Here is a 17,743-nt window from a genome sequence, read left to right on the forward strand (position 1 = left end):
ATGTCAGAGGTCTGTTAAGACCCCGGATATCTCCCCAAAGACCCCCAACAGGGCTGATTAAAAAAAAATATATAATAATAAAAAAAAAAAAAAAAAAAAACTGCCACTGTCACATGACATTAAAAAAAAATTATCGGTGTCGGCGAGTACTTGGAAAAAAAGTATCGGTACTTGTACTCGGTCTCAAAAAAGTGGTATCGGGACAACCCTATTTATTACCTATGCATGTTAATCACCAGTTATATTTTGTGCATTGAGAAATACAGCCAGCTTTTTTTTCCCCTCTCAAAACAATCTACTTAGCTGGCCAAAATTAGTTCCTGAGGTAGCCTTTTCTGCAGTTTCACAGCTCTTACTGTAAAGTAGCCTTTCCGTATTTGGAGGCCAATTCTCTTTTCCTCCAAAAAAGTAAACAAAGTAAACTTCTGCAATGACCTGAAAATGACCACCACCAAATATCCCCCTAATTGTAAAGGAGCAATTTTTTTTCTTAATAAACAAACATGTTATACTAACCTGCTCTGTGCAACAGTTTTGTATAGAGCAGCCACGATCCTCCTCTTCTGGGGTCCCCCCACTGGTGCTTCTGGCTCCTCCTGCCTTCTGAGTACCCCCCCCTAGCAACAAACATGTTATACTTAACTCCACTGTGCAGCTCGTTTTGCACAGAGTGTCCCCGAACCCTGTCCTCTGGGTACCCTCAACAGCTGTCTCGGCTCCTCTCCGCAGGATCTCAACACCTTCATGCGAGCGAGCATGGTGTTGAATTCCTGCGGGCGTGCTCCCGTGATACAGCCAGCAAGTATTGCCGATGACTGTATCATTCAGCTCCTCCCCCGGCGTACCGCGTCATTGGATGTGATCGACAGCAGCGCAAGCCTATGGCTGCGCTGGTTTCAATCCATCGAGTGTAGCCAATCAACGGGCAGGCTCAGAAACGAAAATGACGGGGGCGAGCGCAGGACTTTCGAGGGCTCAGGCAAGTAAAACAGGGGCGGAATTGTCAGATGTTTTTTCACCTTAATGCAGGGGTCTCCAAACTACGGCCCGCGGGCCACATCTGGCCCGCAGCTTGAATTCTTGGTCCACCTGTTAGTTGTGGAACCTGCGCTGCATATTCGCCCCAGGCAATATGCAGCGCAGGTCCCGCAATCTCTCCCGGCGTCTCACTGTGTTGGCTGCTGGGACCACGGCATCTCAGCAGCCAATGAGGTGTTTAGTGCAGACCCATTGCCGCCTCCCTGATCCCGCCTCCCTGTTAACCAGTAACGAGTGTCTAATAACAGCGGGGCGGGAGTCGGAAGGTGCAGCAGGTCTGCACAGCCAGTGATGGAGACGCGCTGGACACATGCAAGAAGGGGGGCCGATACACTTGTGTGGGGGTGGGTTGAATGCCTCTGATGGGGATGTGGGGGGCTAACTTATGGGGACACAAATGTGTGTGTGTGTGGGGGGGGGGGGGGGCTGATGGTGCACAAACATCTAGGGGCTTATGGCTCTGATGGGGACACATGTGGAGGGGGGGTTGTAGACTGATGGGGACACAAATTTTGGGGGCTGATGACTCTGATGGGGACACAAATGTGGGGGTGCTGGTGGCTCTTATGGTGACACAAACATGTGAGGAGGGGGGCTGATGGCTCTAATGGTGACACAAATATGCAGGCGAGGGTGGGCTGTGATGGGAACACAAATGTGCAGGGAGACTCGGATGAATGATGGGGGGGGGGGGGCTCTAATGGGGACACCAATTTGTGGGTATAGCCTGATGAATGATGGGGACACAGATTAATGGGGACACAGCTGAATGGGGGGACTGATGGGGACACAGGTGTAAAGCCTCATGCACGCTGGAAGTTTAGCCCCGCTGCATTATGCTCCAGCGTTTAGGTGCCAGCAAAGAATATAGGAGCACCATCCAGTCCTGCTGTCAGCAGTAAGTAAAATTCTATTCTATTCTTCTACTGTGGATTTATTTATAAATTATTTTTCCGGCCCGCGAATATGTGTAAAATATAGAATGTGGCCCTCGTCAAAGTAAAAAGTTTGGAGACCCCTGCCTTAAAGCGGGAGTTCACCCATTTATTTATTTTTTTATCTTTACCCCTTAGATTCCTGATAGTTTTGTCTAGGGGAATCGGCTAGTTGTTTTAAAATATGAGCCGTACTTACCGTTTTCGAGATGCATCTTCTCCGTCGCTTCCGGGTATGGGTCTTCGGGAGCGGGCGTTCCTTCTTGATTGACAGTCTTGCGAGAGGCTTCCGACGGTCGCATCACTATTAGCCGAAAGAACCTGAACGTCGGTGCGGCTCTATACTGCGCCTGTGCACCGACGTTCGGCTTCTTTCGGAAAATCGTGACGCGATGGATGCGACCGTCGGAAGCCTCTCGGAAGACTGTCAATCAACATAGGAACGCCCAGTCCCGCAGCCCATACCCGGAAGCGACGGAGAAGATGCATCTCGTAAACGGTAAGTACTGCTCATATTTTAAAACATCTAGCCGATTCCCCTAGACAAAACGAGCATCCATCTAAGGGGAAAAAGTCATATATACGGGTGAACCTCCGCTTTAATGCATAGGATGCATTAAGGTGAAAAAACATTTACCTTTACAACCCCTTTAAACCTCATTTGCTAAATAGTTGCCTGCTTGAATAATGCATTGAAGTTAACTTGCAAGTTGGAGACATCCCATAAGCACATAATTCAACTGCACAGCTTGGTGTCATCTGCAAACACTGAAATAGTACTTTTAAAGGATAAGCTCACCTTTTGTTCCACTCATATTTAGGGTGAAACATGCAACACGTTTTCAGCTACTGTGACCAATTCTGTCCATCTCCCCTGCTCTGTGACAGCTTCCTGTGAATACATGTACAACTAACATCAGGCATTGCAGCCGATGGCTTGTAGTTCAATGATTTGCGAGGACGCTGCTGAGCGCCTTTGTAGTCTCAAATCTGCCTGCCTGTATGAAGTACTGAAATTTGGTTTTCTATAGGCACTCGCCCAATTTCTTCTATTATTTATTTATCAATCTCAGAGCCCTGGGTTAGTTAACCATAAGAAGGAAGTGTCACCAGCACACCAGGATCTCCAAAATTGGGATGTTTCTGAGTCACGCAGGACCCTTCATCAGGCATGTGACAAATTGTGATACAAACAGTCCACTAGTTAACCAGACTGCAGTGATGTAACTGCGATCCGAAGATCCTTATTCTATAAATTGGAGCTTGGACACATCTGCTCTTTGCAGTTCGTAGCTGAAATCCACATGGACTTTCTACAGCTGACAGCTAACTCTGATGTGAACATTTGGGATGAGGATCTTGTCATGCTACTAGAACAGCACAACACTCAAGTGAATAGTGTTTTTAAAAAAGGTCGGCAGCCTTCATGTGCCTCTCGATAAGGGATTTCAGTAAAGCTTTGTTTTGCAAGTAGTGAGAAATGAAACGTAAGCTTTATGTACACTGAGATCCTGCCATCCAGCTCCCCAAGGCTTTTTTTTAACAGACTCAAAGTATTCAACGTCAAGTGTTTGACCAGCCTATCTATTTTCGTTCTTCTGGGATTTGCGCAGCAGATTTTCGAGCACAATTTTTTAGGGAAGAAAGACCGGAGTTAGGCTTACCGGTAACTCTGTTTCTAGGAGTCTTCCAGGACAGCCTCTTGAGACCTTGGGCTCCTCCCTCCGGGACAGGAAACACGTACACCCTTTTCTTTAAAGGGCAGTCCTCTAGATCTCCTCCTCAGTTTGCCCGAGAAATACCAGAAGATCCTGAAAGACAGTCTACTAACACATCGTTAGATCATTTTTATATCTTCACCACAATTACAGTTCCTAACAGACACCGGGTGGGAAAAACTCCGGCTGTCCTGGAAGACTCCTAGAAACAGAGTTACCGGTAAGCCTAACTCCGGTCTTTCTCTAGTCGTCTTCCAGGACAGCCTCTTGAGATGACAAGCAAGAAACTTACTGGTTTTTAGGGTGGGACTACTGTCTGGAGGACCCTTCGTCCAAAGGCCTGATCCTTGTCTGACAGCAGATCCAACCGGTAATGTCTTGCAAAGGTTGAGTAAGATGTCCAGGCTGCCGCCTTACAGATCTCTTCCGGGGACGCTCCTGCTCTTTCTGCCCAGGAAACCGCCACTGCCCGAGTAGAATGTGCTTTAACTGTAGGTGGTTCCCTACCCCCTAACATATATGCTTCTACAATCAACATCCTAAGCCATCTGGCAATAGAGGATTTTGATGTTCTGTGACCCTTGCGGGCACCTGAGAAGTTAACAAAAAGTGAGTCACACAATCTAAATTCCTTTGTGACATCTAAGTAAAATAAAAGATTTCTTTTAACATCCAATAAGGACAAAAATTCCCCTTCATCATCTTCTGAAGAGGAAAGCAGGGTTGGTAGGACAATGTCCTGAGTCCTATGAAAGGTAGAGGCTACCTTGGGTAGGAAGCTAGGATCCGTCCTAAGGACTATCCTATCGTCAAAAACAGATAGGAAGGGCTCCCTAATAGAGAGGGCCTGAAGATCACTGACTCTCCTGGCTGAGGCTATGGCCACTAGAAAAACTGTTTTAAGGGTAACATGTTTCAGGGAAGACTCTTCCAGCGGTTCAAAAGGTTTGTTAGTAAGAGCCTTTAGTACCAAGGACAGATCCCAAGAGGGACAGGCTCTAATCCTAGTTGGATTAGATCTTGTCAGACGACTTTTGAAAAAGTTTGACGAAGCGATCCTGTTGGAGAGGTACATCCAAAAAAATACTTAAGGCAGCCGCCTGTACTTTGAGAGTGCTGACTGATAAGCCTAAGTCTGCACCTGCCTGCAAAAATTCTAGCACTACTGGGATGCCGGAATGATTCATTCCTTGCTGTATCTTCCAGGAATTGAATTTTTTCCACACCTTAGAGTATATTGCTCTAGTTACAGGTTTGCGACACCCTAAGAGAGTCGTGACAACTTTATCCGAAAAACCCTGTGCTTTCAATAGTTGCTCCTCAGAAACCAGGCAGTTAGTTTCAGGTTCTTTATCTGAGGATGAAGGACTGGACCTATGGATAGTAGATCTACTTTTTCCGGAAGTGTCCAAGGTGGATACAGGGCCAGCCTCCACAGGCTGGCGAACCATGGCCTCTTGGGCCAGAAAGGCATGATCAGAATCAGATCCGCTGGTTCCCTGAGAAATTTTTGAATTACCCTGGGGATCAACCTCACTGGAGGGAATGCGTATGCCAGGCTGAAATGCCAAGGATGTGAGAAGGCATCTATCCCCCTCGCTCTGTCTTGTGGGTGAATGGAAAAATATGTTGTAACCTTCCTGTTCTCCTCTGCTGCGAACAGGTCCACCTCTGGTAGTCCCCAGAGTGACACTATCTGGTAGAAAGTCTCCTGGTCTAGAGACCACTCGTCCTGGCATACTACCTGTCTGCTGAGGAAATCTGCCAGGGTATTCAGTGAGCCCTTTAAGTGTACAGCTGAAAGGTGTACCAGATTTTTCTCTGCCCAGATCAAGATCTGTGTAGCTGTTGCCTGGAGGGCTGGGCTCCTTGTGCCTCCTTGCTTGTTTATATAAGCTACTGTGGCAGCGTTGTCCGTCCTGATTTGTAGATGCTGACCCACTAGATAGCACTTGAAGTCCTGAATGGCTTTTAGAACGGCCAGCAGTTCTTTTTGGTTCGATGACCGAAGGACCTCCGAGGACGCCCACTGACCCTGGGTCCAAACTTCTCCCAGGTGGGCTCCCCAACCCCCCCTGCTGGCATCGGTGGTCATTACCAGAGCCACTGGCGGATCCCAGAGAAGACCCTTGTCCAGGTTTTCTCTGGCTCTCCACCACCATAGGTTTCTTTGAATGCTCTTTGGGATAGGTATTGTGAGGTCCAAATCCTCCTTCCTGCCACTCCAAAGTTTGAGCATATGTGCCTGGAGAGGACGTGAATGAAATCTGGCCCAGGGTACCGACGGAAAACAGGCCGACATCAGACCCAGAACTCGCATAACTTGCCTTATGCTGATTTTCTGATTCGTCTGGAGGAGAGCAACCGCCTGATCCAGTTTGAGATTTTTTTCCTGGGGAAGGAAAATCTTCTTTTCTACTGAGGATATTCTGTATCCCAGATACATTACCTCCTGGGATGGTATCATCTGCGATTTTTCTTCGTTGACCAGCCAACCCAGGGAACGCAGGAAAGACAGGGCTACCTTCAGGTCGCTCTCTAACTGATGACCAGACGGGGCTATGAACAACAGATCGTCTAGGTAAGGCACTATTGTTACTCCTTGGAGTCTCAGGGGTGCCAGGGCTTCTGCTAGGACTTTGGTAAAAATCCTTGGCGAGGAAGACAGGCCAAAGGGGAGGGCCCTGAATTGCAGATGTCTGGTAGCAGAACCCAGTCTCACCGCTAGACGCAGGAATTTTTGGCATTCCTGACGGATCGGAATGTGTAAATATGCGTCCCGTAAGTCCACGGTGGCCATATAACACTTTGGGAAGATCAGACTGGTGACTGAAAATATCGATTCCATTCTGAACCGTTTGTACCGGACCCATTTGTTGAGGGGACGAAGGTTTAAAATCAGTCTGTACTTTCCTGAGGGTTTTTTCACTACGAAGACGTGTGAATACACCCCCTGACCTTCCTCCTCCTGGGGAACTTCCGACAGAACCCTTTGATCCAACAGGTCCCCTAAAAGGAGACCCAGGGCCTCTGCTTTCTCCCGGTCTCTGGGAGGTTGAGTGACCAAAAATATCGGGGGAGGGGGAGCTGAAAATTCCAGCCTGTAGCCGTTTTCTATGAGATCGTGTACAAACGGGACTGACTGTTAATTCTGTCCATTGTGAGAGGAACTCCCCCAATCTTCCTCCCACAGGGACCTGAGTGTCACTGGGTTTTGGGGGGAACCTGAGGAGGGTTAAACAAGATTCCTCCTCTTCCCCGTCCCTTTTGGCCCGACCAATGTTTTTTAGGATGTGAATCCCGGTCTTTCTGGTTTTGCCTAAACCCTCGAAAAAAGCGTTTATTTCCTTCTTTCTTTTCGGAAAGGCTTTCTTTTTATCTTGTGTCCTTTCTAGTGCCTCCTGGAGACCCGGACCAAATAAGTGATCGCCAGAAAAGGGTAAGCCGCAGAGTTTTAACTTTGATGCGGCGTCACCGGTCCATGTCTTTAACCAGACCGACCTTCTGGCTGCGTTGACTAACGCTGCGGATCTGGCTGCAAGCTTCACCGATTCTGAGGAAGCATCGGCAAGGAAGCCAGCCGCCTTCAAGAGCAGCGGGAAAGATTTTAAGATCTGCTGCCTGGAAGTACCAGCAGTGATATGTGCTTGGAGCTGATTGAGCCAACACTCCAAGTTCCTGGCTACGCAGGTAGCCGCCAACGCTGGTTTAAGTGCAATAGTGGAAGCATCCCATGCCCTTTTTAAAATGTCGTCACCCCTTTTATCCATCGGATCTTTAAGTGATCCAAGGTCATCGAAGGCCAGGTCAGTTCTTTTTGATACCCTGGCCAGAGGTGCATCCAGCTTTGGAACTTTGTTCCATGGGAGCGTTGTATCTTCCTCAAAAGGAAACCTACGCTTTAGGTTCCCTGCAAAAAAAGGTCTTTTTTCTGGTTGCTCCCACTCCAACAAAATCGTTTCCACCAACGATTTATGAACAGGAAAACACCTGGTCTTTACAGCACTACCTTGATAAAGTTGGTCGTGCTTAGATAGCTGGACCTGTTCCTCTCGGATCTCTAGGGTTTCATATATTGCTTTAAGCAAGTCTCCCACATCTTCTAGAGACAGTCTATATCTAGTCCCCCTGGAAGAGTCTTCCTCTAGCTCAGAGCCAGAAGCTGAATCTACCTGAGAGGAAGTCTGGGACCGAGTGGACCCTCCTGCTTCCTCCTCCTCATGCTCATCCCCTTCGACCGGAGTTGCCAAGGACGGGGCACTAGGGGTCCTATATACTGGGGACGGCATCTGCATCCTATCCATCATTCCCCGGAAAGATTTGAAAGTGGATGCGAGTTCATCTTTTACAGATAAGACTTTTTGGCATTCTGCCACAGAGTCGTCTTTGACCAGACTGGAGATGCACTCTACACATAGAGGCTTTTTCCAGCTGGAACCCAACTTTTCCCCACATACAGCGCACTTTCTTTTAGGGGCTTGTGCTGGCGTTTTGTCCTGAGTTTTGACCTAAAATCAAACACAAACACCAAAAGAGTTGTTTAGATATAGAAAACAATGCCCCCTGACAACCACACCGTGTGTCAGAAAAAGATAAGTGCTGGGGAGCCCTCCACCACAGGTTCCCTGCCCAGGGAGGAAAAAAAGGTCCTGAGATAATTTAGACCAGGTCCCCCAAGGTAAGTAAAGAGTCAGCCTAGCCCCCCTTACCTGGGAGACGCCGGAGCCGGTGGACCCGGAGTCTGTAGCCTGCCTCGCTTCCTCTATCGGTCCTGTGTCCTGGAACAGCCCGGCTGCGTTTGGAACACACCGCTCCGTGTGCCTTCCTTCCACTGCCGCGCCTAAGTCGAATGGGACTAGGTTTCGACGGCGCCCCTTGATGACGCCGTTCCGGTGATGCACTTCCGCCTTGTGGAACGCATCCGTCCCGCCCCTCAGCGCCGCTCCGGAAGGGGATCTGCAGTGCAGAGCGGCATGGCACAGCCAGCGTCTCTCGCCGCCGCCATTGCTGATGTACCGCGCTGTGCTCTGTGAGGAAGACCAACGCAACAGGTACTGGGTACTGCGGGGGGGGGGTGCAGTCATCAAGGGTTCCCACTCTCTCTGAGCTTTAGACAGCAGTGAAATCGGTGACCTTCTCTTCCTAGCAGGAGCAGAGGGGTACCAGGCAGAGAGGGAAATCCAGCATTTTTAAAAGTCCCTAAAAAACATGCTCCTTCCCTTCTGGCAGGAAACACAATAACTGAGGAGGAGATCTAGAGGACTGCCCTTTAAAGAAAAGGGTGTACGTGTTTCCTGTCCCGGAGGGAGGAGCCCAAGGTCTCAAGAGGCTGTCCTGGAAGACGACTAGAGAAATAACCTTACTGTTTAATGAAAAAAAAAAAGTGTATCACAATTTTTTTTGTATAATGTGAAAGATGTTACGCTGTGCCAATCGTGATCCTTATTCTAAGCAAAAAAATAAATAAAAATCACAATTCTCATTTTAGCCAGAATCGTGCAGCTCTACATCCCAGCTGCAAGAATCTGCTGGTTCTTGTCACTGGAATCCAGGGTATGCATACACCAGACTTTAAGTTAAGAATACACACTTGAATATCATTTTTTTTTTTCCTTAACTGGAGTTTATTGTCACTTTACCAGAAAATATGAGGTTATCTTCCTGGCGGTGTGAACAACAAAGGTAGCTAAATTGCTAGTGCATAGGGAAGGGGATTGAATCTGTTTTGAGCCACAAAAAGTCTTGCATTGAGCTCCATCTTCTGGCTAAAAAAGGTAAATGTGAAATAGTTATGAAAAATTGCATGGCTATCAGCTAACAAAATTACTTAACAAAATGTTATTTTAGTATGAGAATAATTAAAGGGTAAATTCACTTTTTCACGAAAAATAATGTCTAAATATCCTGACCACCCCTCTGGACCCTTATACATACAGTGGCCATGATACATAGTGCTGCTGGTGTAGTGGTCCATACACAGCCACGCAGAGAGTATTCATCCCAATGCTACAATTGCAAGCACTCAATAGTCAACACGACCATGTGACCATACTATCCAATGTGAAGCACTTCTTTCTTCTGGAACACCTTACCGAAAGAAGTCTCAGATGTGCTTCTCAGTGGTCAACACGGCCACGTAGCTGTGCTGACCAATACGCACTTGTCATTGCCAGCAATAGGATGAGCACTTTCTTTGGGGCTGAGTATTGCAGAGTACGGACTGCTACACTGGCAGCATGGGGGCATCACTACTACCACTATGTGCAATGGGATCCAGATAGGTGGCAAGGATATTTGGCGCTAGATCTCCATTTCACCAAAAATAAAAAGGTGAATGGAGGTAATGGATTCCACTTGCTCAGGGGGGGAGCGCTCCTCTTATCCCCATTGAGCAGGTGGATGACAGACTGTCTGCTCCACTGTCCCGCTCTCCTCTATGGGGAAATCGGATGGAAAAGGACCACCTGTACATTTTCATCCGATCCACCAGTCAGATGGACAATAGGACCATTATCCGTCTAGATTTTCTGGACAGGATCCGATTGGATAGCGGCTTGATCTATATGAACACCCAATCTGACCTCTGTCATGAGGGTCAATGTTATAAGATGAACGTGTGCCCAAAATGTAAGAATGTTTTTTTTCCCTGAATTTTGTGGACTTGGTCAAAAGTTATATATGTGTTTATTTGTACACAGTTGTATTTGATATTTTGATTCATATGTAATTTACTAGCACATCATAGCCACATTTATCAATTTGGGTGATTTTTTTGGAGTCATAGAGTACAGTAGTGGTGCAATGGATCGCCAATGATCCGTGATCCGAACGGGTCACCAGGTTCAGATCGGCACACCATGGCCTAGCTCCGGAACGGCGGCCATCTTGGTACACCCGTGGCAGCCTAGGTGAGCTCCCCTAGAGCGGCACGCTGATGTCGTCGTCGTCATCACCCCGCCTTAACTGCTCATGGATCTGCCTGCTTGTGTCGTTCTATTCTGTAGTGGCAGCATTTTAATACATTACGCAGGCTGAGCGGATGCTGCCATCTCCATGCACCTGTAATTTCAGCTGCAAGAATCTGATTCTTGTCCCTGGAACCTGATGTATGCAGATAAATGGTCACATATAGGAGGTCATCTGGGGTCGCTCATCTGTCCCCAATTGCATGCAAAATGTCAGCTGTCCATTTACACGTGAACAGCCAGGGCATGGGTCATTGACCTGTACAGGCTTCCTTGGGTGATTGCAGCCATTGGTTGGTAGGACAGACCAGAGTCTGAGTAGCACATACCCATCCACTGCAGTGAGTGGCCTGGTCTTAGAGGAAAACCATGAAGAGGGGTGCTTACATGACCTGTAACCATGGGGGAAGGTACGGGAGGATGGACCCTGGAAAGGAGATATGAAGTGGATGATTCAATTGGAAAAGGGTGTACATGGAGCTAGTTTTATTTTTAAACCAAGCTTTATTTTTAACGTCAAAGAGCATGAATTTGGGGGGGGGGGGGGGCTTGGCTTTGCGGACAGCACAGGGAGGGCAGCAAAGAGAAGCCAGATAGGAGGGGTGGTTACATATAGAGCAGGGGTCTCAAACTGGTGGCCCTCCAGCTATTGCGGAACTACAAGTCCCATCATGCCTCTGCTTTAGGGAGTCATGCTTGTAACTATCATCCTTGCAATGCCTCATGGAACTTTTAGTTTCGCAACAGCTGGAGGGCCGCCAGTTTGAGACCCCGATTCTAAGTGAATCGATCTCTCAATTTTCCAGCCTCTGAAAGCCTGCTTCTCTCCCTCCTGCAAGCATTCAGAGGCTGGAAAATGGAGAGATCGATTCCTCTATATGCAACCACCCCCGCTGCTCCTCTGACTTTTTTTCTAACGGCAAGTGCAGATGCCACCATTGGCAGCTTGGCACTCTCATTATCTCCGGTGTGGCAGCAGTGACTCCTATCCTGACATCAAGCGATGGGGTCTCCCCCAGCTCCTCCACGTGCATAGTCATTGGTCAGCTGACCTGTAGTAATCTGAATGGCCGGGTAGCCTCAGAGAGGCTGGGTGAGCGGTGCGGGGTCATGGAGCAGCCCAGCTGCTTTGGACCCCACAAGGACATGCAGCCCAGTGGCCCGGTCCACAGGTAAAATGCTTAGTGTGCCCTAGGCTAATACCAGTCCGAGCCTGCCTGATGCCAACAGTGAATGGCCTGACTAAGGCCCAGACTTTAGGCTGCAATTTGTATTCACCGTGGTGACCAGGTGCTGGGATTTGGCGAGCCCTATGTCCAGAAAGAGATCTCATTTATAAAAGTGCTCTTCTATGTCTGCCTGGGGACACCTGATCGGCTTGTTCCATGACAGTGATCAGCAGGCAGTGAAGGAAGGATGAAAAAAGCCAGCATTGCAATCCTCATATGTAATCTATACGAACAGCAAAGCTAAGTGGAGCTTTACTCTTCACAGCCAATCACAAACCAATGCCCACAGCATTCTATTGTGTACGTCCCACCACCTTCAGTCTATTGCCGTGCTGTTCCATATCTCACCATCCTCTTTGTCTTCCTCTTCGTTAGCAGCACAAAATCCTGGAGGAAGAGCCGGACCGATAATATCCTGGGACATCTTGAACTAAACCGGCGCAGCTATGTGACGTCACTAAAACGCGACATTTCCGGTCCTAATTTTGAGCGTGCACGTTAAATAATGGAAGGAATACAATTCTAGAATAAAACGACGGGGGTGACCAATTTAAGCGAGCAGTGCCAGCCTCGTCTAAATTCCACGAATACAAAACTCCGAGCGCCCGTGTTTTGATAGATTAGACGACCCGTCAGAATTTGTAACGGAAGTGTTAACTATGATAGGAAGTGACGTGTGCGCTTCAAGCTGGCTGTATGATCGTAGTTGGGGCCATCTTTGAGTTGGGCATTCCAGTTACAGTACATAGAATACATTTCATGATTCGGTTTAATTAAAGCTGGTGAAATATACTAGTCCAGTGTAATTACAAACGGGGGATAAGTGTGTATTAATGGAGTCCATACGCTGAGGGCTATGTAGTTTGTTATGTTATAGGCACCCGGAAGTGAAGGGTGCACGCACGTTGTCATCCTGCATGCTCCAAGCATGGAGTACAGTGCTCCCTATCCTGCGCCTGTGCTTCGTCCTCCGGTATTTACAGCTTCTCCAGAATCCGGGCCTCCAACACCCACACAGGCTTTTGGACAGTGGCCGCCTGCTTCTCCCAACAGCCCCTGGTGTGGAGGATGGAGTCAGTGGGGTCCCCAGCCGGGCTATTTCCCCGGTCTGCCTCGAGGTAGGTGATGAGATGAGGACACCCACCAAGGAATGGGTCATGGCCGGACACTGAGCACTCTTATTTCCCTCTGCTCTTGTTGTAAAGGAGGGAAGTAGACTGCAGTTCTGTATAGCCACATTGGTTTCCCCTGAGGGGGCCGCATTGGTTTCCCCCGAGGGGCCACACCACAGTCCAGCACTGTCTGTGATCCAGTTTTAAAGTGCTAGTAAACCTAGTTTTTATTTTATTTACTTGTACCTCCAGGAAAATCTATAATAAGTCTTACCTGTAGGTACTGTGAGTATATGCCAAGCTTGCCCTGTTTAGGAGCTGTTCAGAGTGAATGAAGCCGGTGCCATCGCCTGCACATATGCTCTGAAGGTCTGGCATACTGCGCCGGTGTATTGTCACAGTTTGCTGCCTATCCTAGAATGCTCCAGAAGTAACGTGGCGGCCAACTGCGCATGTGCGATGCGTTCCAAACGCAAATGCGATGCGTTCGTATGCATTCACGACAGTGCACACCAGTGAAACCTCAGTTGGCATCCAGGCTCTTTCCTCAACATCCCCGTGGATTGGAGGATGTTAAAAAAAGAGCCAGGAGGCCGAGCGAGCGGAGCTAGCCGTCCGAGCGAAGTCGACTGGCCACTTTCCTCTAAATCCACGTCGCCCTGAATGCCGGGTTCGCTGGTGTGTACTGTCGAAAATCCATTGGAACGCATCGCACTTGCGTTTGAAACACATTGCGCATGCGCAGTTGGCCGCCACGTGACTTCCGCAGCATTCTAGGATAGGCAGCAAACTGTGACACTACACCGCACGTTCACAGCTGGTGGCGTAAACGAGGGGTCCTGCGTACATGCGCAGGAGTGACCTCACGGCCCTGGCCTCTCATGTAGCTGGAGGCCACAAACCCAGAAGGAAGACCAGGTGAAGTTGGAAGCCTTCTCATCTGTGACTGCGTGACGCTGAAAGGATGTGTTTTAAGGTAAGTCTCCCATAACGTGGTAGTATGCAATGCATGCTAGCACGTTATGCATTTGTCTTACAGGGGAACGTTTTTATATATTTTTTCTTTTTCCAGTGGTTTACTACACTTTAAAGCTGACCTCCAGGTATGGATTTTCTAGCATAGCTACATGGGTCCTGTGTAACCATACATATTCCATGTCTGTGGAAGCAAAGCAGCATGGTAGTAGTCACAGCTTCTAACATAATCATGCTGTCCTCGGCCGAGCAGCTTCCTTCTGCTTAATAATCAGAGGGTGTCCACCTGGCATGGGTGCTATTCACAGAATGCTTTGTATTTTTAATGTTGAATGTAGTGTACAAGATACCACAGATGGCTCCTGGACAGGCAACCTGGGTCCTGGTTATTGTGGTTATGGTCCCTTTATTTAAGGGGACAACTTGAATGTAATTTTTGAGTATTCAGGGGTTCTTACCCATGCAGGGTATGGGGGGTTTCAGAGTAGTCGGCTTGGAGAAGAGAGGACTGATTTATAGTGCTTAAAAGAGAATTTATGGGGATTTTTTTTCTATTTTTAGAATCATATTTACCTAGGTGGATGCAGCATTGACCCCCCTGCTTGCTCTAAGGCTGAGAACCGAGCGAAGCTGAGTCGGGTTTTGGTCCAGGCATGTGGGTGGATCCCAACTATATGGTCATGATCTTTCCCGAGCCTGGACCTGCTCTGTGACGTCAGCCTGACAGCGGGCTTCAAACTACACTTCTTCTGTAATCCACAGGAGAAATGTATCCAAACAAGCCTTGGCTGTACCTGTCCTTTAATTATGACCCAGAATTCAGGAGCTCTGAGAGACTCTAGTTGGGGAAAGAACCAATGCTTCTTACAGGGATTGTGGTCCCAAAAGAATTAAAGGATAAGTTCACCTTTACAAAAATAAAATCATGCAAATTTTTTTTTTTTTGCATGTAAAAAATATATAATTGTTTTTGTAATGAATCTGTACAGCATTGCGTCCACGATCGGCATATTGTGGGTGTAATGCCACGGTCCTGCAGACTGACTGTGTAGATGTCTGCCTGTACCTCCAATACAAAAAGACAGTTACACTGTGACAGACTTAATAAACTACCACAGCTCTCAATGGTGCCATAATAGTTCATTGAGAACTACAAGCCGACAGCCGCAAAGGCTGTCTGACCTTGCAGTTTTCCTAGTTCACAGAACACTGCGAATGGATGACGCGGGTGGATCCCCGCATGGCTGCATTTGTGACAGCTGGGGGGGGGGGGGGGTGTGATCCCTCGCTAGCTGTCAGATCTAGGCGAGTGGGGGTCGGTGCATCTGTTACATGTTACACCAGGTGAACTGGTTCATCTTTGTATAAATAAAATAAATGCGCTTCTTTTTGTAGGTAGAAAATGTATATTTATAATTTTTTTTTTTACACTAGGAGCCTGAAAAGCATTGCACCCTTGATTAGCCGATCAGTAAACTGTCTACTTGTATGGGCAGGCAGTTACACACTGACGGGATGTATCAATGAACTACTTAGAGCGCCGAATAGCGCCACGGTAGTTCATTGAGAACTACAAGCTCGCAGCCACAAGGGCTGTAGGTACTTGTAGTTCTCACATTCACAGGACTCTATGAAAGTATGACACGGCCTCGGGCCATTTTTTTTTTTTTTTTTTTTAAGGAAAAGTTTACCTTTAAAAAAAAAATAAAAAAAAATGCACATCTTTTTTCAGGGTTTTTTTTTTTTTTTTTTTTTTTTTTTTTAATTAACATACAGATAGGTTGTTTGGAGAAAGATAATGGATGTCTGTTGCCTGCTGTTAAACATGGTGGATGATCCATAATGGTGTGAAAGTAATCTGGTTCGGGGTTTGTTCTTTGTTATAGTTAGACCATAACACTCAAAGCCATGTCACAGAACCAAGTGCAACATATGGTGCAAAAATAGCTCTCTAATGATGTTCCCAAATGTACACAAGCTGGCAAACGCATTATTCGGTGTTGTATGTACACCAGGATAAGGTCAAAATTTGCATGCCCTACTCGGTCATTTGATCTCACTCTGCAACTCAATGTATATTCTGTTCAGTACTTGCATGCTGATTCTATTGTATCAAAATTGGTGGGTGACCCTACCTTTTTGATTCCTTGATTTTTAATATATAGCTAGTTATTTTTGTCTACTCCTTATGTGTCCAAGCAACAGCAATACTAATTTTATGTATAAACTATTCGTTTAGTATTACTTTAAAAAAATATATATTTTCACCTGGTGATCCAGCCAGTGACACAATACATGTCTTAGCGTGTCTGCTTTCTGCATGAAGTAGTAAGACAGACACTTTTGGACTGCTGCGTCGTCAGTTTGGGGAGAGGGTAGTGTTAAATTGGTTGTAAACCTCAGACCTGAAATATAAACAAAGCATATCCCTCAATAGTGCCATTTCTAACTGGTGCTTCATTCCTCTGCTATCAGCATGAATCACTTCTGACAAGTTTTCCTGACACCAAGAGAAAAAAGGTGACAGGGGAGGGACCTCCAGCAGATTGACAGTCTCGGCTCTGTTCCTGTGTGAACGGGGGTCCCTTCAATCAGCTGTCCTCTTCCTTTTTTCTCCAAGCTTAGACAGGCTGTACAAATTCTGGACTTTGAAAAGCTTGTAGAGAAGACAAATGGGTACACCAGGGTTTGACAAATTTGCTTGGAATCTAGGAGCCAGCTAAAAAAGTTAGGAGCCAGAAAACGCACCCCGTCCCGACGAGCTTGCGCGCAGAAGCGAACACATACTTGAGCAGCGCCCGCATATGTAAACAGTGTTCAAACCACACATGTGAGATATCGCCGCGATTGGTAGAGCGAGAGCAATAATTCTAGTCCTCCTCTGTAACTCAAAACATGCAACCTGTAGATTTTTTTAAACGTCGCCTATGAAGATTTTAAAGGGTAAAAGTTTGTCGGCATTCCACAAGCGGACGCAATTTTGAAGCGTGACATGTTGGGTATGAATTTACTCGGCGTAACATTATCTTTCATAATATAAAAAAAAATGGGGATAACTTTACTGTTGTCTTATTTTTTAATTGAAAAAAGTGTAATTTTTTCCCAAAAAAGTGCGCTTGTAAGACCGCTGCGCAAATACGGCGTGACAGAAAGTATTGCAACGATCGCCATTTTATTCTCTAGGGTGTTAGGATAAAAAATATATATAATGTTTGGGGGTTCTAATTAGAGGGAAGAAGATGGCAGTGAAAAAATAGTGAAAAATTACATTAGAATTGCTGTTTAACTTGTAATACCAACAGCCACCACCAGATGGCGCCAGTTCACACATCTGGTGGTAATAACTTGTAATACCAACTGCTCACCACCAGATGGCGCCAGCTCACAAAAAAAAAATACTTCTGTACCTGTGGTTTTTAATATTTTTTTTGGCAAATTTCAAAACAAACTTCTTTCATGTTGTCATGGGCTATTTGTAGAATTTTTGAGGTGAATATTGAATTGAATCCATTTTGGAATAACAAATTGTGGAAAAAGTGAAGCGCTGTGAATACTTTCTGGATGCACTTTATGCAAGTTGTGCACACATATGTAAATGGTGTTCGCACCACACGTGAGGTATTGCCACAAACGTTGGCACAAGAGCAATAATTCTAGTGCTAGACCTCCTCTGTAACGCTAAATGGGTAACCTGTAAAAAAAATTGAAAGCGTCATCTATAGACTTATTTTAGGTACCGTAGTTTGCCGCCATTCCACAAGCATGCTCAAT

At 46.8% G+C, this 17,743-nt stretch overlaps 2 protein-coding genes across 2 annotated transcripts in view; both read right to left on the minus strand.

Annotated features, from left to right (window-relative positions):
* Positions 1–12,538, minus strand: part of LOC120929635 (GPALPP motifs-containing protein 1-like) — a 41,504-nt gene extending 28,966 nt beyond the window's left edge. Inside the window, exon 1 of the mRNA XM_040341282.1 lies at positions 12,234–12,538. Within this exon, the coding sequence (XP_040197216.1) occupies positions 12,234–12,309 (76 nt within the window). The 5' untranslated portion in view covers positions 12,310–12,538. The remainder of the gene's footprint in view (positions 1–12,233) is intronic.
* Positions 12,539–16,559: 4,021 nt separating this feature from the next.
* Positions 16,560–17,743, minus strand: part of LOC120928245 (GPALPP motifs-containing protein 1-like) — a 26,407-nt gene continuing 25,223 nt past the window's right edge. Inside the window, exon 5 of the mRNA XM_040339352.1 lies at positions 16,560–16,628. Within this exon, the coding sequence (XP_040195286.1) occupies positions 16,560–16,628 (69 nt within the window). The remainder of the gene's footprint in view (positions 16,629–17,743) is intronic.

Source organism: Rana temporaria, chromosome 2, assembly GCF_905171775.1.
Source record: "Rana temporaria chromosome 2, aRanTem1.1, whole genome shotgun sequence".
Lineage (NCBI taxonomy): Eukaryota > Metazoa > Chordata > Amphibia > Anura > Ranidae > Rana > Rana temporaria.